Raw genomic sequence first — 27,910 nt, 5'->3', positions numbered from 1 at the left:
ATGAGGAGAAACTTCTTCACCCAGAGAGTGGTGAACCTGTGGAATTCTCTACCAAGAAAGTTGTTGAGGCCAATTCACTAAATATATTCAAAAAGGAGTTAGATGTAGTCCTTACCACTAGGGGGATCAAGGGGTATGACGAGAAAGCAGGAATGGGGTCCTGAAGTTGCATATTCAGCCATGAACTCATTGAATGGCGGTGCAGACTCGAAGGGCCGAATGGCCTTCGCCTGCATCTATTTTCTATGTTTCTATGTCTGTTGTGCCCCGGAGGGGACGAAATCCGCATTGTGATTCCGGGAGGAGCTCCTCAGCCACAGGGAGAAGATGGTTGAGGAGAACTCGAGCGACAACTTTTCCAATGGCTGAAAGCAGGGAGATTCCCCTGCAGTTGCTGCAGTCAGACATTTCCCCCTTTTTAAACATGGTCACAATCACTGCATCTCTGAGATCTCCCGGCATGCTCTCCTCCCTCCATATGAGAGAGATGAGGTCATGTATCCGCGCCAACAGCGCCTCTCCGCCATATTTTAGCGCCTCAGCAGGGATTCCATCCGCACCCGTAGCCTTGTTATTCTTGAGCTGTTTTATGGCTTTGCCTACCACGTGCAATGTTGGAGGTTCAATGAGCTGGTGGCGGGTCGCATGCTGCGGGATGGAATCGAGAACACGCGAGTCAAAGGCAGAGTCTTGATTGAGAAGATCTTCAAAGTGCTCCTTCCATTGGGCCCTGACAGCCTCGGTGTCCTTGATGACTGTTTCCCCGTTCTTGACCAGGAGTGGGATGGGCCTCGGGAGTTTGGACCATAGGTGGCCTTGACTGCAGTGAGGAATCCTCGCATATCGTGGCTGTCGGCCAGTTGTTGTATTTCCTGTGCTTTCTCCATCCACCACCTGTTCTTTTGGTCTCAAGTTTTTTGTTAGACCTGAGTCTTGAGCCGTCTGCAATATTGTTTTGCAGCTCCCGAGTTGGGCTGTTGCTTGAGGCTCAGAAATGCTTTGCGTTTGCGATCTATTAGTTCTTCGATCTCCTGATTATTTTCATCAAACCAGTCCTGATGTTTTCTGGTTGAGTGACCAAGTGTCTCTTCACAGGAGGGCAGACCAAGCACTATGGGGATTCAGCATCTCAGGGTCATCAAGGCACGCCATATTGGCTGTGAGGCGCTGGCTGTATAGGGCTCTCTTAGCTGGGTCTCTAAGTGCCCCGGCATTAACTTTTTTGCGGAACTGCTTCTGCTGTCCCCTCTGCTTTGGAGCAATGTTATTATCGATGATCGATCGGATTAGGCGGTGGTCCGTCCAGCAGTCGTCAGCTCCTGTCATAGCGTGGGTGATGCGCACATCCTTGTGATCCCTGGCTCAGACGATGACATAGTCAAGCAGGTACCAGTGTTTGGAGTGAGGGTGTTGCCACGATGCCTTGTATTTGCCCTGTATATGGTCATAAGTGTCCCGTAATTTCTGGGTTTCCGCATGTGATGTGCATGCGTGAAAACCCAGAACTTGCGATCTGTCAAGTTTCTGCTTGCCAGATCGTACGTATCCGCTGGAAATTGACTTTCGCTGGTGCTGGGTTGGGCTATTTGCCCAACTGGTGCCCAGTGAATACCCACCAAAACCTTACACCTGGTAAAAGCTGGTGTAGGGCCTTCTTTTGCCAATGTAAGGGTTTAAATAAAGGTTAAAATATATTTTTTAAATGATTTAAACATTCACTTACATTTAAAATTAGTTTGGATGAATTTTGTCCCGGTTAAAAATATTTAAATTTATTTTTCAAAAAATTAGATTTTTATTTTAAATGTTTAATCAAATGGTATTTTAATTAATTTTGAACCTGTAATTTTTTTTATTTTTATTTCAGTGGTGTGAAATTGTATTTATTAGGTGATTTCTATTATGCTTATGGGGATTCCGTACATAAATGGAATCCTCATAAGCATCATAGGAATCCTCTTTTGTCATTGGTTGGCCTAGCCCAAATGATCCCAGAGAAGCTTGGGATACGTGGGCCTCAAGCCTGTAGGCCCAGGACCGCAAGGGTCCGAAGCTCCGGAGGCAGCAGATCAGTATGTATTTATCCGACTGCAATTTCCAGGCCATTTTGTATTCTGCTGTACAATCAGTACCATTTTGAGACACTAGAGACAGCACCATATATAACTTTTCAGGTATGTTCTGATTTCATATTCCTGCGCCCCAAATCCTAATCTCATTGAGATGTGTACTGATTTCAGAATTGTGTGCTTCAAATTTTTAAGACAGTTTAAAAAAAACTTTCTGCAACATGAAAAAATTTACTAGTTCTTCAGCGCTCAGCCAATCAGTTTCATCACAATCTGTTGTGTCTAACCCCATGCATCCCAGATAGCCAGATAGATTGGTTATTATCCTGCCCAGTGTCATCCCCCAAATGTTACCTTTTCAGTTCCCCCACCCACCCACCTCCACCAACAGCGTATCCTGATCTGTCAATCTCCCACCCACCTCCCCCACTGCTCCAAAATTTGGGTCATCGATGTTGACAAGTATGGACGTACACCATGTGGCAGCTTGTTCGAAAAGTCTAAAGAAGGTTCTGGCCACTAACAAACTTGCAGGATTTTGGATGATTTTTGTGAGTGAAACATAGAAACATAGAAAATAGGTGCAGGAGTAGGCCATTCGGCCCTTCTAGCCTGCACCGCCATTCAATGAGTTCATGGCTGAACATACAACTTCAGTACCCTGGATTGCAGGATCCAGTGAACTGGATCCTGCGATGATAACAGCAGTGATTTGTGCTAGGAGTTACACAAACAGATGTATAAGAGAGCAATGACATCAAAGCATTCAGCAAGGATGAGGGATAAATCCATTGAGCAGAATTAAGTTCTCCCTTGTCAGAATGATGTATTTAACTGCACTTCAGCAAGGCATGTGTTTGTTGCCCATCTCTGTGAGACCCCTTTCTGTCACTGACCTTAATCTCTGCTCTAAGTTCAGCAAGCTGGGATTCTGACATCTGGATGGCCATATCTGTCAATCTCTTCAGTTCCTCAGCTCTCCTCTGTCTTGCATCCAGGATCTCCACTGAGAAACGGAACAGAAAAATAACATGATTGAACAAATCCTGTTGAATTTTGAGCAGTATATAGCCTGTGGGACGTGTTTCAGACACAATCAATCAGCAGTTCACTCTGTTTTGCCTATCTCTTAACAGCAGACCAAAATTAGTGGATGTCTTAACAGCAACACCAATCTAAGATGACAGCGAACTCTTTTCAGACCAACCTTAATCATTTTAGATAATCATTCTGAAATCATTGGGCCTGAATTTGTGGTCAAAATTTATTTATGAATAAATAGTACAGCAACTTCAATATCCAAAAGTTTCTGTCTGAGTTACATCGCTCCGCTGTTAACTTTGTGAAAATGGCATTTCAGTGTCTGCCTCACCACTGACACACATTGAATGTGACGAGGTTACTATATTTGCATGATAGATACAAATTAAACCCACTGCAGATATTTAGGGCTAATAATAAGTACCCTTTTAACAATGTGATAATTGTTCATTACTGCCAATCAACCTGTCTGACACTGAAAATTAAACTGGAGTCTCATTTCTTCAGGTTTTGAATTTTTCGGGAAGATTTTGAAAATGTCAAATTTTAAATTAAAATGTTTTTTCTTATTTTTCCCTTCTGGCTCTTTTTTTTTCTCTCTCTCTCTCTCTTGTTTCCTACATGACAACAATGATGAGACTTCAAAAGTATTTAATTGGCTGTAAAGCACCTTGAGACGTCTTGAAGTCGTGAAAGGCGTTATATAAATGCATGTCTTTATTTTTAATCCAAACTTCCTATCCTTTTCTTTGTTTCTCTTTCTGTAACTGATTTGACATTGAATTCAATCCCTTTAATTCACCCTCCTCCTCAGTCCTTCCTGTGTTTATTTCCAAATCCTTCATTCTGATTGGTGAAGGGGGTACCTTGTTGGTTGCCCTGTTCACTGAGATGGGAAAAGATTCACTCGATCATCCACACTTCTAAAGCACCAACGGGTCCACACCAGGGAGAGACCATTCACCTCCTCTGAGTGTGGTAAGCGATTCACTCACTCATCCAGCTTGCTGACACACCAGCGAGTTTACACTGGGGAGAGACTGTTCACCTGTTCTGAGTGTGGGAAAGGATTCATTCGGTTCACCCAACCTGCTGAGACACCAGCGAGTTCACAAGTGACTGCAAGGGTTGGATTCTTCTGTTATTGCTGCTGTTATTCACATCCCTACTGAATTGAGTTAATTCTGTTAGTTGGTGTTTGTTTCTGCTGATGTTAATAACACTTCAACTAGGCTGGAGTTTAAGATTTTGATATTTCAAATAACAGTGTGTCGATATTTGATGTCTCCAAGGTAAGAGGAGACTAATTGATGTCCTGTTACTGACTGCTCCATTTTTGATTGGGGTGGAGGAGTGGTGAGAGATCGGGGCCCAGGAGCGTTGTGATTGGGGCCCAGAAGAGGCGAGGGCCCGGGGGCAGCACGGGCCAGCCCACACTGCGATCTATGGATTGTAGGAGCATGTGTGCGCACTAGGTCCGTGCAGCAGAGCTTGGTCTCCAGTCGTCTTGGTTAACCCTTGCCACTGGATCAAGACCTAGCTCTGTCAAGCTTGTGTGGTGGCTGGTGTGCAACGGCCACCCTACGTTAAAAGAATCCACGCACAGGCATCTTCCACCTTTCAATATGCAGTTTGGGACCTAGAATGTCAGGTCCCTCATTGAAACACCTGTGAACTCATTTCCTTTTGGTGTGGAAGTGGGTCATCCTCGATACTAGGGACTGCCTAATACCAAATTATCACTGAGGTCCTAGATGCCTTCGGGTGAATTTTTATTTGCAGGAGTGTGTGAGTTTGGGAATGGTGGGTTTGGGAGCGGTGGCTTTGGAAGTGGATGGGGGGTTAAAAGCGTGGAAATTGACAGCACATCGGGAAGCTGGCTCCAACCCGCCAACTTCCACATTTAACTGCAGCGAGTTAGACTGCTTGGGAAGGAGAGGAAGATTGCCAATTTCAATATGTTAATAGCTCTTTGTCAGCAATATTAACATGCATTTTGAGATTTAACTGTGGGTGCACAGGTTTCTTGGGCTTTCTGGAACTCGCCAGTAAAAGCAAGGCGAGAACACAGCGGCAAATGAAGGAACTGAAGACATGACAGACAAAGATTCTAGTAAGTACTGTAACCTCAAAGATGCTTCCTTGGCTAATAATATGAAAGGCTTTGTTCACAGCACTTGTGCTGAGAGGTTACTTTCAAACTTTAGAAGTCACTTGCACAGCTTTAGAGGTGATTCTCATAACTTTGGTGGTTTGTACGAATGATCTCCACTTTGGAGCTGTGATCTATCAGGTCAGCATGCATGCCACTTATGTTATGACTTATGCTATGACGATGTCTTCGCAAGATCCTACAAATCCACTGGGAGGACAGACGCACTAACATTAATGTCCTCGACCAGGCCAAGATCCCCAGCATTGAAACACTGACCACACTTGATCAGCTCCGCTGGGCAGGCCACATTGTCCGCATGCCAGACACGAGACTCCCAAAGCAAACACCCTACTCAGAACTCCTTCATGGTAAACAAGCCAAAGGTGAGCAGAGGAAACAAGGACACCCTCAAAGCCTCCCTGATGAAGTGCAACATCCCCACCGACACCTGGGAGTCCCTGGCCAAAGACCACCCTAAGTGGAGGAAGTGCATTCGGGAGGGCGCTGAGCACCTCGAGTCTCATCACTGAGAGCATGCAGAAATCAAGCGCAGGAAGCGGAAAGAGCGTGCGGCAAATCTGTCCCACCCTCCCTTACCCTCAACGACTATCTGTTCCACCTGTGACAGGGACTGTGGCTCTCGTATTGGACTGTTCAGCCACCTAAGGACTAATTTTAAGAGTGGAAGCAAGTCTTCCTCGATTCCGAGGGACTGCCTATAATGATGATGATGATTTACTTTGGACCTTCGATGAGGACAAAGATGACCAGCAGCATCAACAGCAGCAGGAACGGCACCAGCATTAACAGGAGCAGCAAGAGGCTGTTCCTCATAGACCTGCCACTCCACAGGAGAGAGGGATGAGCAGAGAGGTGCAACTTGCAGGTGGCCATTTGTGTGATTGGCGCATTTGATGCTCCATGCAGGTGGCCACTCTTTCCATGGACGAAGACACCATTGCAAAGGTCTGTGACATCATGCCACTCATATTTGAGATGGACTCCTCCAATCTCTCTGCAAGTGAGCACAGTGCGGCTGGAAAGCCTGCCAGTGCATCGGACATACTTTGCTGCTGCTCCAGAAGTATCCTGTTCGTCAATGGCCCCCAAGGTTCAGCATCTGCGTCCAGCTGAGCAGAGCTTGGAGAGTCCTGTGGCCTCTGACGAGGACTCTGCACTGCTGTCCCTGTCTTCATTATCTGCTGTTTCTCACTTGTGATGTATGAGTCACTACGTGAAAACCCAACTACTTCCACGAAATGTGAGTATCTGAGCTGGTGCATGGTCTGCATGAGTCCTGTGACGGTGCACCCTCAGAGTGAGTGACCTCATCTGAAGGGTTGTCCACATCCTCCTGCGCCACCTCGTGTAGATGCTTGAAGGACCTCTGAGAGATTAAAGACATGAATTAGAACTGTCAAGGGTAGAATGTTTTCAGTGATCATTATGCACATGATCATATTTCACTCATTGCTGAAATCAAGTCAACATGAGTGAATGTTGTATGGCATGTGGCTTTGTGATATTTAGTTCTATCACCAGGTAGCTGGGAAGACCCCCATCTCCAACGGCCAGGCATGCTGAGACTCTGCTGATCTCCAGCGCCTCCTCCTCTGCAGCTGTGAGTGTGGCGGTGACTGGAGGGACACCTCCGGTTCTCTGCCTCACCCTGGTATCATCTGCTCTCTTCTGTAAGGAGGGAAAGAGACCCATGAGTGAGAGTAATGGCATGTGTCCACCCGATGGAAGGAGAGCATTTGTTGAGAGTGACTATGAGGGAGAGGCATGACATTACATAAAGATGAGGATGAGTGCCAATGGATTGACAGATGGGGATGTGAGGAAGTGCGTAGACAGAGAGGAATGGGTGTATTGGTATATCGAGTGATGTGTAGGATTAGGCTTGAGAAGGCACAGTGAGGACGTAAGCGTCATACACACATCAGGGTGTAGGTGAATGCGGCACTGTCCTCATCTTTCCTGCCCTGCTTCGGTCATTAAACTGGTCTTGGCACTGAATCCAGGAGCGTGGCACCACGCTCTTCTGAGTCAGAAGTTTGTCTGTTCAAGTCCCATTCCAGGGACTTGAGCACATAGAATCTAGGCTGACACTCCAGTGCAATACTGAGGGAGTGCTGCACTGCCAGAGACGCCACAGTCTTTCGGATGACTTTTTTGGAACTCTCTCAGGTGGACGTTTCGAAGAAGAACAGGGGACTTATCTCCAGTGTCCAAGCCAATATTTATCCCTCAATCAACATAACAAAAACAGATTATCTAATCCTTATTGCATTGCTATTTGTGGGACCTTGCTGTGCGCACATTGGCTGCTGCCTTTCCCACATTACAACTGTGACTACACTCCAAAAAATCTTAATTGGCTTTGAGAGGTTCGGTGATTGTGAAAGGCGCTATATAAATGTGAGTCTTCTTTATTTCTTTCTCATGGACAAACTCCAACCACACCTTCTTGGTTTCACTAGCGGGCTTCCTCTCCCCTTACAGCCCCAGCAGCACATCCAGGGAGGCGTCACTGAAATGAGGCGTAGACTTTGAACTTGTTCACTACATTCTGCAACTACATCCATCAACTGTCATCTTTGCAGTATTCCTTCGAACGCTGGAGTTGAGATCGATTCATGTGGGTCGTCATCACGCCCGCTCAACCTAATTGGTTGGGAAACCCGGAAGTCATATACTGATGCAGTGGCTGGGTTAAAAAGCCATTGACCAGCGTTGTTAGATGCAGTTAGATGTCTTGCTACAGCAAAATTTGGCTCAAATTACGGTAAATAGATGCTTCGATACGCACTCATAACAAGGAATTTCTGTTGGTCTGTAACAAAATCATACCTAAAGAAGTTAGATAGCAAGAGGAGCTTGTACAGGGCTCACTTCTGTCGACAGGATCTCCAGCAAGATCCCATGAACAGCTGTGGAAACCAAACTCCATTTGTCAATAGCAGACGTAACTTTTTCGATGATATAGAGCCTTTTTCAAGAACCACTTCGTAAAACTTTGAACTCTACCTGCTTGGTCAATATATTTTGTTATTTGACTAAATATTTAGAACACTAAATCTTACCCACCAAATTAAATTTTAAGAACTACATGGAATTTGTTTGTGCAATCCACAACACAATTGGGGTTTGTTCAATTTTTCCACAGAACTATCAATGCCAAAAATCCCTTGACGGTTTAAAAAATATTGATTAATAGAGAAAGGGAGATTGAAATAATTTTGTTAAAATATTAAACAAATGTAACAGCATCTGCGTGCATGTTCAGAAGAATACAAACACCAAGCTTTGTTCTTAAGACGCCTTTGTTTTTGCAACTCATTTTAGGTCTGACTCCCAGTTGACACCATTTTATAATATGCACCCCTCTGTGATGTGGCAGAAATGTCTGTATTGCAGAAAGCATTGAAATGTTTATAGGGACCACATATGTCAGTGAATTAGTACTCAAACTACTCCAGCTGGGACACATCAGCAACTGCATCTGCGAATCATTCAATGCAGGGTCGCTGGGTTAGTATGAGAATGTAAGAAAAGTAACAAGTTGAGAAGAAGCCAGTGGACCCCACTGAAGATGATCTCCCCTCCCACCAATCCAGTTCTTCAATTCTCCATCATGACATCTAATTGTATTTTGAATAACTCATTGTTTTGCCTTTATTGCCTTTGTTGTTGGACGATTGCAAACATCCATCTCTCTGAGTCAGGATTGTTTTCCTATTATTTGTTCCTAATGTACCATTCACTCATTTCCATTTAAGTCGTCTGGTCTTACTTTCCTGGCGTACTTTGAAGTTGAATTCATTTAGTAGAGCATGGTGAAATGTTATTTGGTTATCAGCCAACATCTGTCTCCACAGTAAGTCTCACATTTGCCTGCCTAAAAGGAAATCCTTGTAGAAGATTGAGACTGTGATATGTTCCTAACAATCTGTAAAACAGTGTAGTACTGAGAGGGAAATGAAAAAAGATTATAATGATAATTTCAAGAATAATTGTCCAAACCTCTTATACATAATCCTAAGAAGACTACATTGCCAAATCTCTACCACAGCTTTAAAAAATGCAAGAATTACAGCCAAGTGGCATATGCCATTACATCTCATTATCACACACTCATGACCATGGCAAAATGGTCTTTCTCATCTGGAGTTGAGCCCCTTAAGTGATTATAAGACGGCCTCAGTTATGAACAGGGTAATTGTTTATTACAAGGAGAGATTATAACAGGTGCCAGGACAATTCAGGCATGTTCTTTGTGTTCAGTTGAACCTGTCTCTCACTCTTCTGTCGCTTACCAACCTGCCATGCATTCCTAGATTTTATTTCACACATGCGTCTTCTATATTTGATATGGACACGTTCTGTACTTTCCACAGCTATGGTCTTGTGTGTTTGGTACTCGTTACAGATATTCTATATGTTCTCTATTTCATGTAGCCAATCTCTGTTCTGTAGATCCATAGAAGGAGACAATTTGGCCCATTATATCTGTGCCGGTTCTATGCTACAGCACTGCAAAACCATTCCTGCTGACCTGCTGCCTCCCCATAACCCAGAATCTTCCTCTGCTTCAAATGTTTATCTACTCTTCTCTTAAAAGATGCCTCGACCATTCCCTGTGGCAAAGCATTCGATGCTCTAACAATTACAGCAGTGATGACAGTTCAAAACTATTTCATTGACTGTGAAGTGCTTTTATATGTCCTGAGGTCATGAAAGGCACTATATAAATACAAGTTCTTACTTTCACTACATAAAAGAATTTCTCCTAATCTCAGTGCCAATTTTAAATTGATGGCTCTCTTATCACCGACTCTCTGAGTTTAGCGCTAGGTCCAAAGCTCGCTCTGAAAAGTGAGCATGCAGCAGACTGACAGAAAGGGACTGCAGCATGGCTGGTGGAAGGCTGCTGACTTTCAGTGGTGGACAATGCAAATGGCCTTACAGGTCTACCTTGAGGAGGTGGTGGCTGGGAGTGTGAAATTGAGTGATAGTGTTTTTTCTTCTTCACTCTCCTCTCCCTCTTCTTGTTGACCCACTGGCTGGACAGACTGCATTTCTTGGGTGTGTGAAATGAGGAAGGCACAAGGGTGGAGTTGTGGTGAGGGGATGGCATGGCTGGCCAAGGACTCAACCATGCCCCCGCCAAGAATGGACAGCACTGTCTCCTCCAAGGGGGCGAGATGAAGCTAGGAATGGGAGGTGTGCCTCGTGTTTGGTACAGATTGTTGAGAGGTGAGTGATTTGAGGGGGGGGGGGGAAGAGTCGTACATTGAGCAGTGTGTAAGGCTAGTGTTGCAGTTGGTAGGAGATGGCTTTTGAAGATGCATTCACTGACCTTGACCATTGGTCTGAAATCATGAAGCTTCTTTGAGCACTGAAGCCAGGTGATGGGGGTGACACTGCTGGCAGTTGGGGTCTCCTGCCAGGACGAATGCCACCAAAACAGCTTTCTACAGTAAGTTTAGCGCTGGGCTAATGTTTATTAGTTACCAGCGCCAATTTACCGATCCTGCCAGCACCATCAGTTTTGGCGGCCATTAGCACCGGCCCACGGTGGCACTGGCAGGTTTTTAGCAATGTCGAATTTCTATGCCATAATCTTTTCCTAATCATTCTATCAAAATTCTTCATAATTTAAAAAATCTTTATTGCAATGTAAATAGTCCCAAATCTCTCCTCATAACTGTAGTTTCCCATCCGCGGCACGATCCTGACGAATTTACACTGTACACTCTCTAAAATGGCCAGCAAGTCGACAGGAAGTGGTGGAAATTGGGCCGAAGGCAATGCGAGGACAGAGGGAGGACACGGAGATCCACAGGCAGTCAGCACTTCAGGTGGTGATGGGTAGGTGGGGGGCAGGGGGAGGCAGTAAGGGCAGTAAGACCTAAGCTGCCTTTGTGAGGCCCGAAGGTAGGAGGACGAGGGAGTGAGAGAAGTTGAGAAAGAGTAGGAGGGAGGGAGAGGAATAGGAGGTCTGGGAGGTCATAAGACTTTTCGAAGCAGTGAGTTATCACAGTGAATGTTTAAAGAAAGGAAAGAAAGACTTGCATTTATATAGCACCTTTCACAACCACCAGATGTCCCAAAGCACTTTACAGCCAATGAAGTACTTTTTTAAGTGTAGTCTTGGGTATAATGTCGGAAACGCGGCAGCCAATTTGTTCCCAAGCAAGTTCCTCAAACAGCAGTGTGATAATGAACAGATAATCTGTTTTAGTGATGAAGCTATCGCAATGGATGTCTGTAAGTAACAAGAATATTTAAGCATTTTATCAACGTATTATTTACTTGCAATAGTTTCCTCATGGAATAGTGACCACTATCTTGCAGATTTTACCTGTGAACAGTGCAGGTTCCCTGCTTAAGCTTGTACATGCTGCTTATTGAGCAAATAATGAACTGGCCTTACTGCAAGCAGGTCATATCGCAGCTGCTTTGCACAATAAACACAATTTTACATCTGCATGCCATTTTATAAATTAAATAACATGAGAAAAATACAATTCTGTGAAGCTGCAATAATGAATCATATTGTAAAGACGGAAATACAGCATGCAGGAGGGCTTAAAGCAATAATAAATCAAGAACCCGAAAGCAAACTAAACAGGAAAAGAGATCTTTAAAATCCTCACATGACAGTGATAATTATTTTAGTACAGTAAACAAGTTAATATTTAATGACAGTGTACACTGTAATCAAAATCATTTGTAAAATCAAAATAACTTATTAAAAATGTTAGAATGAAGCACTGTCACCCTCATGCGCAGTATCGCAGCATCCCGAGTTTCAGTCATTTCATTTGTGGAAGTGGGAAGTGGAGGCCAGATATTGCCCACAGGGATTGAGGAAAGAATTAGCGAGACAGTTCTGGGTCAATCTCATGCATTTCTTAGCTGCTGGCTCCGAGCACTAGTTTATGCATAGTTTAAGAGTAGGTATTTGGACTGCCCGCTTGGTCACATCTGTGTAAGGTCTAATGAGACCAGAGAATGGGGAGAAAAACAAGGAAGACTTACCATAACAAAACAAAACAGTTGGTAAAACTTCATCAGTAGGCTTCTACTTTAGTAAAGTGCTGAGGATTTCAAAACTGATTCAGCATGTTGTTACCTGTGAAGGTTTTGGAGCCAACACTGTTGATAGTAACAGAGTAATTAGTGCCACACTGATTACTTCCAAGGTGACTATTGACACCATTGCCAACTGGTTAGTGCTGAGCCACTCCAAAGTGCTCATGGATTGCCTATCCCTGAACTAATGGAGATCCCGAGGATGGTGTGTTGTATGTCAGCTATGCTGCACTCAGCACCTTGTCAGGGTTTAAGCAATCCGCAGCTCTCCAAAGGTGCTGATCCCTCTGGTAAGCAGCAATAGCTAAAGTGGAATTTATTAAGAGGTGGTACTCATCCTCCCTGAGCTTGTGTGCCTTTGAGCCCATTCCATATGCAAATTTAATAAAAAAATATACGCTATGTATAAATTAAATCAAATACCATATATCAATTATATATAAATATTTTCATGTGCAACTTAATCTATTTTAAATGAATTACATTATAATTGGGAACTAGTTGTGCGCAAATTGGCTGCTGCGTTTCCCACATTCCAACAGTGACTACACTTCAAAAGTACTTCATTGGCTGTAAAGCACTTTGAGACGTCTAGTGGTCGTGAAAGGTGCTACAAAAATGCAGGTCTTTCTTTTTTTATCTTTAATTGATATAACTGTTACTCGTAAAGCTATCAAATTATATATTTTCTACGCCTAGTTAATTTAAATTTCTATATAGAATTTAATCTTTTTTTACATTCATTTATTTGTTTTGAGGCAACATTCACTTTATTCCCATGGGGCAAACGTATATATCCTACATTACATCCAATAATACTCTTGTCCTTATAAAACAGTGTACCTTCTGACTTACCATGGGAAATGCTACAGGAAATAGACTAATTTATGATTTCATAAATGCATCATGAAATGCATGCAGCTATTACACCTTATAAAAGTTTTCTTCTCACTGATGATCCGATCCCTTTGATACTGAAAAGTATGGGTTGCTGGCTTGGTGGCAAGAGGGGGCAACCACAGCAGCAGCAAGAGGGAGCAATAACAGGATGGTCAAAGCAGTGGAGAGAGAAACAGCGATAGCGGCAAAGTCAGCGAGTGCAGTATAAAGGCTGGTGGCTCGATAACAGATTCTCCACACCCTTGCCCTGACAAATTCACCTAGTACGCAGCCTCTTCTCTCAAAATAACCATTTACTTTCAATAAAATTATGTCACATCCAGAAACAATTTGAACCTAATCTGTAGTCCAACTCTAACTCCAAGCATAGTCATCTGCCCAGACCTTAACGCACAGCCTAAGCCCTAATTTATAGCCTAACCCACACCATAGGCTTCAAGCCAAATACTAGCCCTCAGCTCAAGTCCCACCACTTGGACTCAGCCATCAGCCCTGGCCTCAGCCGAAACACCAAGGGGCCAAAATTGCCCACCGCATGGGGCGGCCAATTGAGAGAAATTCAGCACTTCATGCTTTTTTTGAAGCGGGGTCACTTTAGTGGCAAACACTGGGCCACCAGGGAGGGTTTCGGCTGGACCAGCGGCCTGGCACCAAAGAGGGGGTGCCAAGCTGCCTGTTGGCGGCCGGGCCGAACCCGCAACCATAATTGTAGATCACATGTCGCGTCCTTTAAAAGGCTGCTGTGCTTCAACCTCGGCAGAGTTTGGATGCACTCCGCAGGTCATTGGAATTGATGTGAACATCCCTAAAAACATCATGACCACACTGTGACCGGTTGGAATTGAAGAGGTGTGCTCGTCGGGACATTCCTTGTTTGTGTGCAATCGGTGGAAAACAGAGAGCTACTGCAATGTGGCCCATTCCTTCTCACCCTCTCTTGGTGACTAAATACATGCAGCAGGCTCAACATCGCTGAAGGAACGCTGCACTGCATTATGTGCCCAGAGTACGACGTGACAGACAGATGAGGAGGACGAGACGTTACACCCCCCGCAAGTGCAAGGAGAAGCATTCTTACCTCAACTTGCCCGACACCACCTGCCTTCGGAGACTGCGCTTCCATAAAGAGGTTATCACTGAGGTATGCCAGCTGAGAAGGGCAGACCTGCAGCCAGCCAGCAGCGTCAGAACTGCACTGACCGTCGAGGTCAAAATCACCACGGCACTGTCGTTCTACACCTCAGGTTCTTTAGAGGCCACAGCTGGCGACATTTGCGGAGTTTCTCAGCATGCCACACATCGCTGCATTAGACAGGTCACTGAAGCCCTGTACGCACGCAGGAGGGATTTGATCAGCTTCCCTATGACCAGGGAGGCACAGAGTGAGAGGGCTCTAGGTTTCTCCAGAATTGCAAACTTCCCCAAGGTGCAGGGAGCAATAGACTGTACGCACATTGCCATGCAGGCACCTTTTCAGGATGCTGAGATTTTCAGGAACCACAAGGCATTCCACTCCCTGAATGTCGAGCTGGTTGTCGACCACCAGCAAATTATACTGGCAGTGAATGCTCAATTTCCGGGCAGCATCCATGATGCTCACATCCTGTGTGAGAGCACTGTATCTGACTTGTTTAACAATCAGCCACAAGATTCTGGATGCTTGGGGACAAAGGACATGGCCTCGCCACCTGGCTGATGACCCCCCTGCGTGACACCCACACCGAGCCCAAGAGGCAATACCACGAGAGCCACAGAGCAACTCGCATAGAAACATAGAAACATAGAAAATAGGTGCAGCAGTAGACCATTTGGCCCTTCTAGCCTGCACCGCCATTCAATGAGTTCATGGCTGAACATGCAACTTCAGGACCCCATTCCTGCTTTCTCACCATACCCCTTGATCCCCCTAGTAGTAAGGACTTCATCTAACTTATTTTTGAATATATTCAGTGAACTGGCCTCAACAACTTTCTGTGGTAGAGAATTCCACAGGTTCACCACTCTCTGGGTGAAGAAATTCCTCCTCATCTCGGTCCTAAATGGCTTACCCCTTATCCTTAGACTGTGTCCCCTGGTTCTGGACTTCCCCAACATTGGGAACATTCTTCCTGCATCTAACCTGTCTAACCCCATCAGAATTTTAAACGTTTCTATGAGGTCCCCTCTCATTCTTCTGAACTCCAGTGAATACAAGCCCAGTTGATCCAGTCTTCCTTGATAGGTCAGTCCCGCCATCCCGGGAATCAGTCTGGTGAACCTTCGCTGCACTCCCTCAATAGCAAGAATGTCCTTCCTCAGGTTAGGAGACCAAAACTGTACACAATACTCCAGGTGTGGCCTCACCAAGGCCCTGTTCAACTGTAGCAACACTTCCCTGCCCCTGTACTCAAATCCCCTCGCTATGAAGGCCAACATGCCATTTGCTTTCTTAACCGCCTGCTGTACCTGCATGCCAACCTTCAATGACTGATGTACCATGACACCCAGGTCTCGTTGCACCTTCCCTTTTCCTAATCTGTCACCATTCAGATAATAGTCTGTTTCTCTGTTTTTACCACCAAAGTGGATAACCTCACATTTATCCACATTATACTTCATCTGCCATGCATTTGCCCACTCACCTAACCTATCCAAGTCGCTCTGCAGCCTCATAGCATCCGCCTCGCAGCTCACACTGCCACCCAACTGAGTGTCATCCGCAAATTTGGAGATACTACATTTAATCCCCTCGTCTAAATCATTAATGTACAATGTAAACAGCTGGGGCCCCAGCACAGAACCTTGCGGTACCCCACTAGTCACTGCCTGCCATTCTGAAAAGTCCCCATTTACTCCTACTCTTTGCTTCCTATCTGACAACCAGTTCTCAATCCATGTCAGCACACTACCCCAATCCCATGTGCTTTAACTTTGCACATTAATCTCTTGTGTGGGACCTTGTCGAAAGCCTTCTGAAAGTCCAAATATACCACATCAACTGGTTCTCCCTTGTCCACTCTACTGGAAACATCCTCAAAAAATTCCAGAAGATTTGTCAAGCATGATTTCCCTTTCACAAATCCATGCTGACTTGGACCTATTATATCACCTCTTTCCAAATGCACTGCTATGACATCATTAATAATTGATTCCATCATTTTACCCACTACCGATGTCAGGCTATAATTCCCTGTTTTCTCTCTCCCTCCTTTTTTAAAAAGTGGGGTTACATTGGCTACCCTCCACTCCATAGGAACTGATCCAGAGTCAATGGAATGTTGGAAAATGACTGTCAATGCATCCACTATTTCCAAGACCACTTCCTTAAGTACTCTGGAATGCAGTCCATCAGGCCCTGGGGATTTATCGGCCTTCAATCCCATCAATTTCCCCAACACAATTTCCCGACTAATAAGGATTTCCCTCAGTTCCTCCTCCTTACTAGACCCTCCGACCCCTTTCATATACGGAAGGTTGTTTGTGTCCTCCTCAGTGAATACCGAACCAAAGTACTTGTTCAATTGGTCCGCCATTTCTTTGTTCCCCGTTATGACTTCCCCTGATTCTGACTGCAGGGGACCTACGTTTGTCTTTACTAACCTTTTTCTCTTTACATATCTATAGAAACTTTTGCAATCCGTCTTAATGTTCCCTGCAAGCTTCTTCTCGTACTCCATTTTCCCTGCCCTAATCAAACCCTTTGTCCTCCTCTCCTGAGTTCTAAATTTCTCCCAGTCCCCGGGTTCGCTGCTATTTCTGGCCAATTTGTATGCCACTTCCTTGGCTTTAATACTATCCCTGATTTCCCTTGATAGCCACGGTTGAGCCACCTTCCCTTTTTTATTTTTACGCCAGACAGGAATGTACAATTGTTGTAGTTCATCCATGCGGTCTCTAAATGTCTGCCATTGCCCATCCACAGTCAACCCCTTCAGTATCATTCGCCAATCTATCCTAGCCAATTCATGCCTCATACCTTCAAAGTTACCCTTCTTTAAGTTCTGGACCATGGTCTCTGAATTAACTGTTTCATTCTCCATCCTAATGCAGAATTCCACCATATTATGGTCAATCTTCCCCAAGGGGCCTCGCACAACGAGATTGCTAATTAATCCTCTCTCATTACACAACACCCAGTCTAAGATGGCCTCCCCCCTAGTTGGTTCCTCGACATATTGGTCTAAAAAACCATCCCTTATGCACTCCAGGAAATCCTCCTCCACCGTATTGCTTCCAGTTTGGTTAACCCAATCTATGTGCATATTAAAGTCACCCATTATAACTGCTGCACCTTTATTGCACGCACCCCTAATTTCATGTTTGATGCCCTCCCCAACATCACTACTACTGTTTGGAGGTCTGTACACAACTCCCACTAACGTTTTTTGCCCTTTGGTATTCTGCAGCTCTACCCTATAGATTCCACATCGTCCAAGCTAATGTCCTTCTGAACTATTGCCTTAATTTCCTCCTTAACCAGCAATGCTACCCCACCTCCTTTTCCTTTTATTCTATCTTTCCTGAATGTTGAATACCCCTGGATGTTGAGTTCCCAGCCCTGATCATCCTGGAGCCACGTCTCCTTAATCACATCATATTTGCTAACATCTATTTGCACAGTTAATTCATCCACCTTATTGCGGATACTCTTTGCATTGAGACACAAAGCCTTCAGGCTTGTTTTTTTAACACCCTTTGTCCTTTTAGAATTTTGCTGTACAGTGGCCCTTTTTGTTCTTTGCCCATCGTGGAGAAAACCATTGGAGTGCTGAAGCAGCGCTTCAGATGCCTGGACCACTCAGGAGGCGAGCTCCAATACCAGCCTGAGCAGGTAGCTCAATTCGTAGTGGTCTGCTCCATGCTACACAACTTGGCTATCAGAAGGGGACAAGGACTGCCAGAAGAGTCTGACAGTCCACCTCAACAGAGAGAGGAAGAGAAGGACAACGAGGCGGATGCTGACATCGGGCCAGACAATCAGGTTGACGTTGAAGCCATGCCTCCGCCCCCTGTAGACTGCATGAAAGGGCCCATGGTGGGTGGCATGATAGCTGCAAGAGCCTTCTGACAGGAGCTACTCAATGATCGCTTTGCCTGAAAGAACTTTGGTGTTATTTACAAGGCTTGATGTGCAGGTCTTACATCAATGGTGGGCATCATTTTGGTGACAGTTAAAGTTGACGTTGATTGAAGTTAAGTGTGATTATACCCTTTGATGTTAAGGAATCACCAGCGTGTAATGGTGCAGCTATCTGAGCCAATGTGCTGCAAGGTTTTGTTCAATAAAAAACATTTAAACCGAGCATTAGTCTGAAATCATCAGTATTTCTGTACAAACCAACCCTCCCCCCTGCCACTTTTCCTCCCCACCTCTACCCCTTCCCCTTCTCCTCCTGACTCCAAGCCGCCTGGCAGAGGAAGTCCTCAGGCGATGCTTCATTGCTGGGAGGGGGGGTGATGGCCGAAGCGCTGCTTGGACGGATACGGGAGAGGACGGTCCCGAGGTGGGAGCATGCTCCGAGCCATAAGCAAGATGTTGCTGCCGGCTCTCTTGTGGTTGGCAATGGGGGTGCATCATCTTGGGGTGCAGTGCGGCGCTCCAGAACTGTTATGTCTTCAGATGCTCTGATAATGACTCCATGAGACAATGTGTTGTGCTTGTACTGTAGTGACCTTAGTCCATTTAATGTAACTCCAGAGTGAGTATCACACATGGTGGCCTGCCTTTTATACTAGGCCTGGCACACCTATACAGGCAACCTACAATTCTCCCACTACAGTGCCCTCTGGTGGCATGCCTTGTAATAGTACAAGCAGTAGCCATGTAGGATACATGACAGGGACCAGTGGGAGCCCTCTGCCACCAGTGTTCCTGGCTACCAGCTCCAAAGCCTGCTCCATTCCTTCCATGTTATATCTTATTTGTTGGACAAAAACTCAGTGCCAACTGCGTTCTTGGTGCTCAGTAGGCTTTTTGCTGCTGGTGAATCTCCGTCGTTCCTCCCACAACAGCCAAACAAGCATACACCACAGCCACACATGCTTTCAGTGCCTCTGAGCTCCCTCTCTCTCTGTCTCCTCTTCTGCGCATGTCATGATGACACTTGACCTCCTGAATCGCTGGAATCGAATGTTGCCATGCTGTTGCTAAGGACAGTCACACTTTACGGCAGAAGGTCAGAAAAATTTAACGATACCGACCATTTGATATCGCTCGCAGTAACGCCCATTTTCAAAAATATAAACTAGGTGTTTTGAGAATGGGCGAGAAGCCGACGATCTGAAAACCCTTTTTTAATGCCCACGCTGGAAATAATGCCCATTTTTGGGCGATAAGTTCAAAAGTGGAGGTTCTAGCCCAAGATCACTCCGGCACAGGCTCAATGATAAACGTACCTGTAAAAGTGATGGGCTGGTCTGTGCAGCATATTTACAGAACTTGAAAGGAAAAATTCTGACCCAACAACAGATTAATAAAGCCAACTTTGAAACTCTCAAAGAATTGGTACAATAACTATCCAGTAAGGCAAGAACTGATAGAGTGTCAGAACTGTTCCTTGGTGAGGAAACCAGAACACTTCCCTCCCACCACCATCATGGTCTTAGATAATGTCGATCTCAAAATAAAAGAAAGAATGCATTTATATAGCGCCTTTCATGTCCACCGGAGGTCCTAAAGCACTTTACAACCAAACAAGTACTTTTTGAAGTGTAGTCATAGTTGTAATGTAGGAAACGTGGCAGCCAACTTGCACGCAGCAAGCTCCCACAAACAGCAATGTGATAATGACCAGAAAATCTGTTTTTAAAATGTTGATTAAGGTATAAATATTGGCCAAGACACAGGGAATAACTCCCCTGCTCTTCTTCGAAATAGTGCCATAGGATCTTTTATGTCCACCTGAGAGAGCAGACGGGGCCTCGGTTTAACGTCTCAGCCGAATGACGACCATTAAAAGAGGATGCTCTCAATGTCATAAAGGTGAAGAACCCTTTGATCACAGTGACTGTTCTGAAGGTGTCCTCGCATCAGGTTGGGTATTGTGGAAGATTTGTTCCACCTTCTCCATATGGCTCCTGCAGGTCTGCATGTTGCTCAGATCACAGACCTCATATTCAACTGATCAAAAGCAAATATCAAAACAAATGATAAAACAATACTGAGAAGGTACAAACATTAAACATGTCCTGAGATCGTGAAAGGCCTTATACAAATGCAAGTTTTTCTTTATTATTTAGCTGGATAAAATGATAGCTTATCCAAGATTGGATGCTAGACAAGCAGTCTGAGAACATAAATGCAGTGCAGAGCTCAAGCGAGGTTGTGGAAAGGTAGAACTGCGTGTCATCAGCGCCTATAAGCTGACCACCCCTATGTCTGTGGGTGATGTTGCCAAGGGGCAGCATGTAGTTGAGGAAGAGGAGGGACCAAGGATAGATCCTTGGGGGATTCCACAGGTGACATACGAGGATTGGAAGAGAAGCCATTGCTAGAAATATTCTGGCCGTGATCAGAGAGATCAGGGTGGAACCAAGGAAGGGCGGTGCCACCAATTTGGGTGTTAGAGAAGGACGGTGTGGCTGATTGTATCAAAGATTCAGAGAGATTATGGAGTACAGTAAGGGGGATCCAATAAAGCATGGCATGATTGAATCGGATCTGGTGATGGATAGATATCTGTGTGCCTTGAACTTGAGAGTACAGATGGGGGCTATCCCGGGGAGAATGACCAGTGTGGGAAAGCGAGAAGGGTTTGCTGGGGACAAAGACATCAAAGGTGGAGGTAAATTCAAAAAGTTCAAAGCAATCTTGCATTGAAAGTTATTTTTATTAAACACACATTTAAAGTTGCCTTGATACAGTTGGCACGTACAAGAACTGTGCTTGATTTTGTGAGTTCTGTTAAGAGTCTACTCATAGAGCTGCAGTCTAAATAACCAAATGCACCTGAATACATTTTTCCAGAAATTTGTCAAGCCTTAATGGTCTTCATGAGAGTTAGAGGATAAAATACATTCCTTTGACGGAATGAACAAAGTGTAAGTGTGATCTGCTGCTAAACACGATCCAAGTCTCCACATTTCCCGTAAATGCAGTGTCTTTCAAAAACTATAATGACTTCAGAGGGCACAACGCCCATATAACGGTGGGACAAAGGGTGATACATTATAATGAAATATGATGCTGATCCTGAGCGGACCTGAGAAGTGGATTTGAGTTACCTAATGTGCTTTTATATAACACGGTGCTATATAACAGAACGTAACACTTTAACCGCTAAACACTTGTTTTTCTTTGGCACTACTGGTGCAGTTATAGGTCCAAAATGGCACCGCTCTGTGCCACACTCTTCTGGTGTGGGACGCGCCAGACGCCATTTTGGGTAGGTTTTTAGCGCAGGTGTTGGGAGCATGCGCTGGAAGTATGCAGAGTACGCAGATCATGACATCAGTCTGCGTGCAATGCTGATTTGACACCAGTGCTGCCATTTTTGACCTCAATGCTCCAGTTAACACACTGTTTTAAACATGCACAGCTGAACATGTGTTCAGCAGCAGGAAGGAGCCCCCATCCAAACTATTTAAAGGGATCCTAACTGCTTTCAGGTTAACATAAGAACATAAGAATTAGGAGCAGGAGTAGGCCATATGGCTCCTCGAGCCTTCTATGCCATTCAATAAGATCATGGATGATCTTCAACCTCAGCTCCACTTTCCCGCCTGATCCTCATATCCCTTGATTTCCCTAAAGTGCAAAAATCTATGGGCCCAAACTTGGTGAAAGCCATGGCCCGCCCAAGTGCCGCCCAAAGAACCGCCGATAGAGACCGGGTGGTACTTTGCCAGGAAGATCCCACAAAAAGAGATGGCAGTACCACACAGCAACAAAATGACGGCTTACATCGTCAATCTGGGCAGCAGCGGACGGGAGCTCTCAATCTCTGCAGCAAATGCAATTCTTGCCAAAGTGCCGCCGAGGATTGAGTCGGGCTCAGGGAGGGGGGGAACACTGAAAAATAAAAATCTTCACAAAATAAAAACACCGGAACACCTTCAGAGGACCCCATACAGGTAAAACGCTGAAAGAAAAATATTAAAACATGTTCACTAACCTTTTTTTGCAGGTCTTCGCACTTACCATCAGGGTTAGACCTGCCTCCACACAATGGTACTTCCCCCTGTTGCTGCTGACTCCTGCCTGCACCAATATGGCAGCTCGGCGGGCAGGAGGTCACTTACGTGACTTTGCCGCCAGCGACCGTCAGCGGGCGGTTCCCAGCGGTCCTCCCCTACCACCGGCATCAGACCAAGAGGAATCTGTCACCGAGGGGAGAACGTCTAAAAAACTCAGCAGCAGTGGGTGGTCTGGCCATCAATTTCGCAGCCTATCTATCTCAGCCTTGAATATACTCAATAACTCAGCATCCACAGCCCTTTGGGATAGAGAATTCCAAAGATTCAGAACCCTCTGAGTAAAGAAATTGCTTCTTATTGCTGTCTTAACCCCTTGTCCTGAGACTGTGCCCTCTAGTTCCAGACTCTCCCACCAAGGGAAGCAACATCTCAGCATCTACCCTGTCAATCTCCCTCAAAATTGTATATGTTTCAATGAGATCACCTCTCATTCTTCTAATCCCTTTTTCTCCATTTATTATTTTTACTTCTTTCGACATATTTGTGTCAGTCAATATGTGCTATTTGCATTGTATTGGATTTAGAATGAATGGAGCATTCTTTTGAGGTTTCCACCAGCAAGACAGTCGAAAGGTGGAGCATTAACAAATGTCAATGAACTGTTAATTATACATTTGCCTGCCTATGATCTCCTTACCTTATAATTCCCTCTTGAGGATGCCAGTTAAAAATGGACAAAAGAATCAGAGCTTATCCACACTTTCCCCTCCCTGAATTGAATCATCCTTCCTACCGCTGTATGCCACTAACCTGGCCGAGTTCAAAAAATCACCACGTGGGGAACTGTCAAAACATTGGGTTGTGGATCCGAGTCCCACTCCAGGGACTTAAGCACAAAAATCTAGGCCGACACCCAGTGTAGTACTGAGGGAGTGCTGGACCACCAGAGGTGCCATCTTTTAGATTGGATATTAAACCGAGGCCCCGTCTGCTCTCTCAAGTGGATGTTAAAGATCCTATGACAATATTTTGAAGAAGAGCATAGGGAGTTATGTTCAGTGTCCTGATCAATATATATCCCTCAACCAAAATCACTAAAAACAGATTATCTGTTCATTAACACACTGCTATTTATGGGAGCTTGCTGTGTGCAAATTGGCTGCCGTGTTTCCTACATTACAACAGTGACTACACTTTTTTTTAAAACTACTTCATTGGCTGTAAAATGTTTTGGGACGTCTGGTGGTCATAAAAGGCACTATATAAATGCAAGTCTTTCTTTCTAAACTCTAGAGAGTATAGGCACAACCTACTCAATCTCTCATCCCAGGAATCAATCTAGTGAACCTTCTTTGCACCGACTTTAAGGCAAGTATGTCCTTCCTCAGATAAGGAGAATAAAACTGTCCATCATACTCTAGGTGTGGTCTCACCAAAGCCCTATACAATTGTAGCAAGACTTCCTTAATCTTGTGCTCCAATCCCCTTGCAATAAAGGTCAACATGCCATTTCCCTTCCTAACTGCTTGCTATACCTTCATGCTAACTTTTTGTGTTTCCTGTATGAAAACACCAAAATTTCTCTGAGCACCAACATTTAATACGTTCACATTTCCCCACATTATACTCTATCTGCCACCTTATTGCACACTCCCTTAACCTGTCTATATCCCTCTGTAGGCTCTTTGTTTCCTCCTCGCATCTTACTTTCCCACCTAGCTTTGTATTGTTAGCAAACTTGGCTACATAACACTCAGTCCCTTCATCCAAGTCATTAATATAGATTGTAAATAGCTGAGGCCCAAGCATTGATCCATGTGACATCCCACTAGTTACACCCTGCCAACCTGAAAATGACCGATTTATCCCTACTCTCTGTTTTCTGTCTGTTACCCAATCCTCTATCCATGCTAATAAATTACCCCCAATCCCATGAGCCCTTATGTTGCGTAGCAATCTTTTATGTGGCACCTTATCAAATGCCTTTTCGAAATCCAAAAATACTGCATCTACTGGTTCCCTTTATCTACCCTACTAGTTGCATCCTGAAAAATCTCTAATAAATTTGTTAAACACAATTGTTCTTTCATAAAAGCATGTTGATTCTGATTCTGATTAATTGTTGCTGATTGATTTCTATTGGCTCTTGGTGAGATGGTAGAAGTCTTTGGTGGTTTGTTTTCTTATTTGAAGTTGCTGAAGTGTCCAGTGAGTGGTATGGCAGGTTGCTTCAAGGTGTCTGCTCAGTAGTTTGTATACCCTTGGCTTGCAGCATGACAGGGAGAATGAGCAGAGACAACACAGAGGAGCACAAGCTGCTCGAAGGAGGGGGAGGGGGAGAAGGGCTCTTAGCAAGAGGCCATATCCACCCAGAGTCTTCAGGGAGCAATTCTCCTACCACAACCTCAGCGAGGAACAGTGTACACAACATCTCTGGTGTGGTGCCGGAGGATTGGAAGCCTGCTAACACTGTATCATTGTTTACAAAGGGAGAAAGGGATAGACCGAGTCATTACAGGCCAGTCAGCCTAATCTCGGTGGTGCGCAAATTATTGGAAACAATTCAGAGGGCCGGTATTAATCGTCATTTAAAAGGCACGGATTAATCAAGGACAGCCAGCATGGATTTGTTAAGGGAAGGTTGTGTCGGACTAACTTGATTGAATTTTTTGAGGAGTTAACAAGGAGGGTTGATGAGGGTAGTGTGTTTGATATAGTCTTTATGGATTTTAGCAAGGATTTCCAGTGGGGTTCCACAGGGCTCAGTACTCGGTCCCTTGCTGTTTGTGGTATAGGCCAATGATTTAGACTTCAATGTAGGGGGCATGATTAAGAAGTTTGCAGATGACACAAAAATTGCCTGTGTGGTTGATAGCTGTAGACTGTAGGAAGATATCAATGGACCGGACACGTGGGCCGAAAAGTGGCAAAAGGAATTCAATCTGGAGAAATGTGAGGGAATACATTTGAGGAGGGCTAACAAGGCAAAGGAATACACAATAAATAGTAGGATACTGAGAAGTGTGGAGGTACAGAGGGACCTTGGAGTGCATGTCCACAGATCCCTGAAGATAGCAGGACAGGTAGATAAGGTGATTAAGAAGGCATAGGGGATAGAAACATAGAAACATATAAAATAGGTGCAGGAGTAGGCCATTCGGCTCTTTGAGCCTGCACCACCATTCAATATGATCATGGCTGATCATGACCTTCACTACCCCATTCCTGTTTTCTCTCCATACCCCTTGATCCCTTTAGCTGTAAGGGCCACATCTAACTCCCTTTTGAATATATCAAACGAACTGGCCTCAACAACTTTCTGTGGTAGAGAATTCCACATGCTCACAACTCTCTGAGTAAAGAGGTTTCTCCTCATCTCAGTCCTAAATGGCTTACCCCTTATCCTTAGACTGTGACCCCTGGTTCTGGACTTCCCCAACATCGGGAACATTCTTCCTGCATCTAACCTGTCCAATCCCGTCAGAATTTTATATGTTTCTATGAGATCCCTTCTCATTCTTCTAAATTCCATTGAATATAGGCCTACTCGATCCAGTCTTTCTTCCCTTTATTAGCTGAGGCATAGAATATAAGAGCAGGGAGGTTATGCTTGAACTGTATAAAACACTAGTTAGCCACAGCTAGAGTACTGTGTACAGATCTGGTCATCACATTACAGGAAAAATGTGATTGCACTAGAGAGGGTATAGGGAGATTTACGAGGATGTTGCCTGGACTGGAGAATTGTAGCTACGAGGAAAGATTGGATAGGCTGGGGTTGTTTCCTTTGGAACAGAGGAGGCTGAGAGAAACTTTATTGAGGTGTAGAAAATTATGACGGGCCCAGATAGTGTGGATAGGAAGGACATATTTCCCCTAGCAGAGAGGTCAATAACCAGGGGGCATAGACTTAAAGTAATTGGTAGGAGGTTTAGAGGGGAGTTGAGCAGAATTTTTTTCACCCAGAGGGTGGTGGGGGTCTGGAACTCACTGCCTCAAAGAGTGGTATAGGCAAAAACCCTTAATGCATTTAAAAAGTACTTTGATATACACTTTAACTGCCATAACCTACAAGGCTATGGACCAAGAGCTGAAAGGTGGGATAAGGCCAGCACAGGCACGATGGGCTGAATGGCCTCCTTCCGTGCTGTAAATTTCTATGATTCAAGAGCTAGAAATTGCGTAGCGCCCTGTTTGGGACAATAGCTTTTGCGAGAGCGCAAAAATATCACCGGTCGGTACACAATTCTAGCAAACGCAAACTTCCGGTTTAGCGCTCCTGGAGGGAAGTGGAGCACTAAATCAAGCGCTACCACTTCCGTTGGAGCTCTAAACCAGGCAACAGGGGTGATAGTGGCAGAGAAACATAGAAACATAGAAAATAGGTGCAGGAGTAGGCCATTCGGCTCTTCGAGCCTGCACTACCATTCAATAAGATCATGGCTGATCATTCACCTCAGTACCCCTTTCCTGCTTTCTCTCCAAACCCCTTGATCCCTTTAGCAGTCAGGGCCATATCTAACTCCTTCTTGAATATACCTAACGAACTGGCATCAACAACTCTCTACCGTAGAGAATTCCACAGGTTAACAATTCTCTGAGTGAAGAAATTTCTCCTCATCTCGGTACTAAATGGCTTACCCCTTATTCTTAGACTGTGACCCCTGGTTCTGGACTTCCCTAACATCAGGAACATTCTTCCTGCATCTAACCTGTCCAGTCCCGTCAGAATTTAATATGTTTCTATGAGATCCCATTTCATCCTTCTAAACTCCAGTGAATACAGCCCCAGTCGATCCAGTCTCTCCTCATATGTCAGTCCTGCCATCCTGGGAATCAGTCTGGTGAACCTTCGCTGCACTCCCTCAATAACAAGAATGTCCTTCCTCAGATTAGGAGACCAAAACTGAACACAGTATTCCAGGTGAGGCCTCACCAAAGCCCTGTACAACTGTATAAAGACCTCCATGCTCCCATAGGAAGCAGTTGAGGCTAGCTCATTGAATGTATTCAAGTCACAGATAGTTAGAGTTTTTAACCAATAAGGGAATTAAGGGTTATGGGGAGCGGGCGGGTAAGTGGAGCTGAGTCCATGACCAGATCAGCCATGATCTTGTTGAATGGCGGAGCAGGCTCGAGGGGCTAGATGGCCTACTCCTGTTCCTAATTCTTATGTTCTTATGTTCTTATACTCAAATCCCTTAGCTATGTTCAGTGCAGCACTGTCTGGATCACCGGATCACAGGCTCCTTACCTCCCTTAAAGGGAAGGGCCATTGCTGCAGACTCTGCAATAAATGGAATCCCCTACTTGCCGACGGCAGCCGCGATCTGTGACAATCAACCCAAGCACTCTAACAGAGAAAAAAAGTGGAAGAAAAGCTAAATAAAATGCACAGAGGGTTATTAAAAGATTTTTCATCTACCTTACCAACGATCCCTTGAAATACTGCTACACAAGCAGCCGGCCTACCTTACAACGCCTCCTGCAGCTTCTGGATATAACGCCCGGCGATGTTGCAAGGGTCAGA

The 27,910-nt window shown here is 44.8% G+C and overlaps 1 protein-coding gene across 4 annotated transcripts in view; it reads right to left on the bottom strand.

Annotated features, from left to right (window-relative positions):
* The window catches only part of LOC139259954 (SPATS2-like protein), a 398,117-nt gene that overhangs the window by 33,276 nt on the left and 336,931 nt on the right, over window positions 1–27,910 (bottom strand). For all 4 annotated transcript variants that reach the window (XM_070875947.1, XM_070875949.1, XM_070875948.1 and 1 more), the window contains one exon: window positions 2,966–3,075. In XM_070875947.1, coding sequence (XP_070732048.1) covers window positions 2,966–3,075 — 110 coding nt within the window. The remainder of the gene's footprint in view (window positions 1–2,965; window positions 3,076–27,910) is intronic.

Source organism: Pristiophorus japonicus, chromosome 3 (genome assembly GCF_044704955.1).
Source record: "Pristiophorus japonicus isolate sPriJap1 chromosome 3, sPriJap1.hap1, whole genome shotgun sequence".
In the NCBI taxonomy this organism is placed as follows: Eukaryota; Metazoa; Chordata; class Chondrichthyes; family Pristiophoridae; genus Pristiophorus; species Pristiophorus japonicus.
Note: the sequence above shows the minus strand (reverse complement) of the source record. Positions and strands in the feature narration are given on the sequence as shown.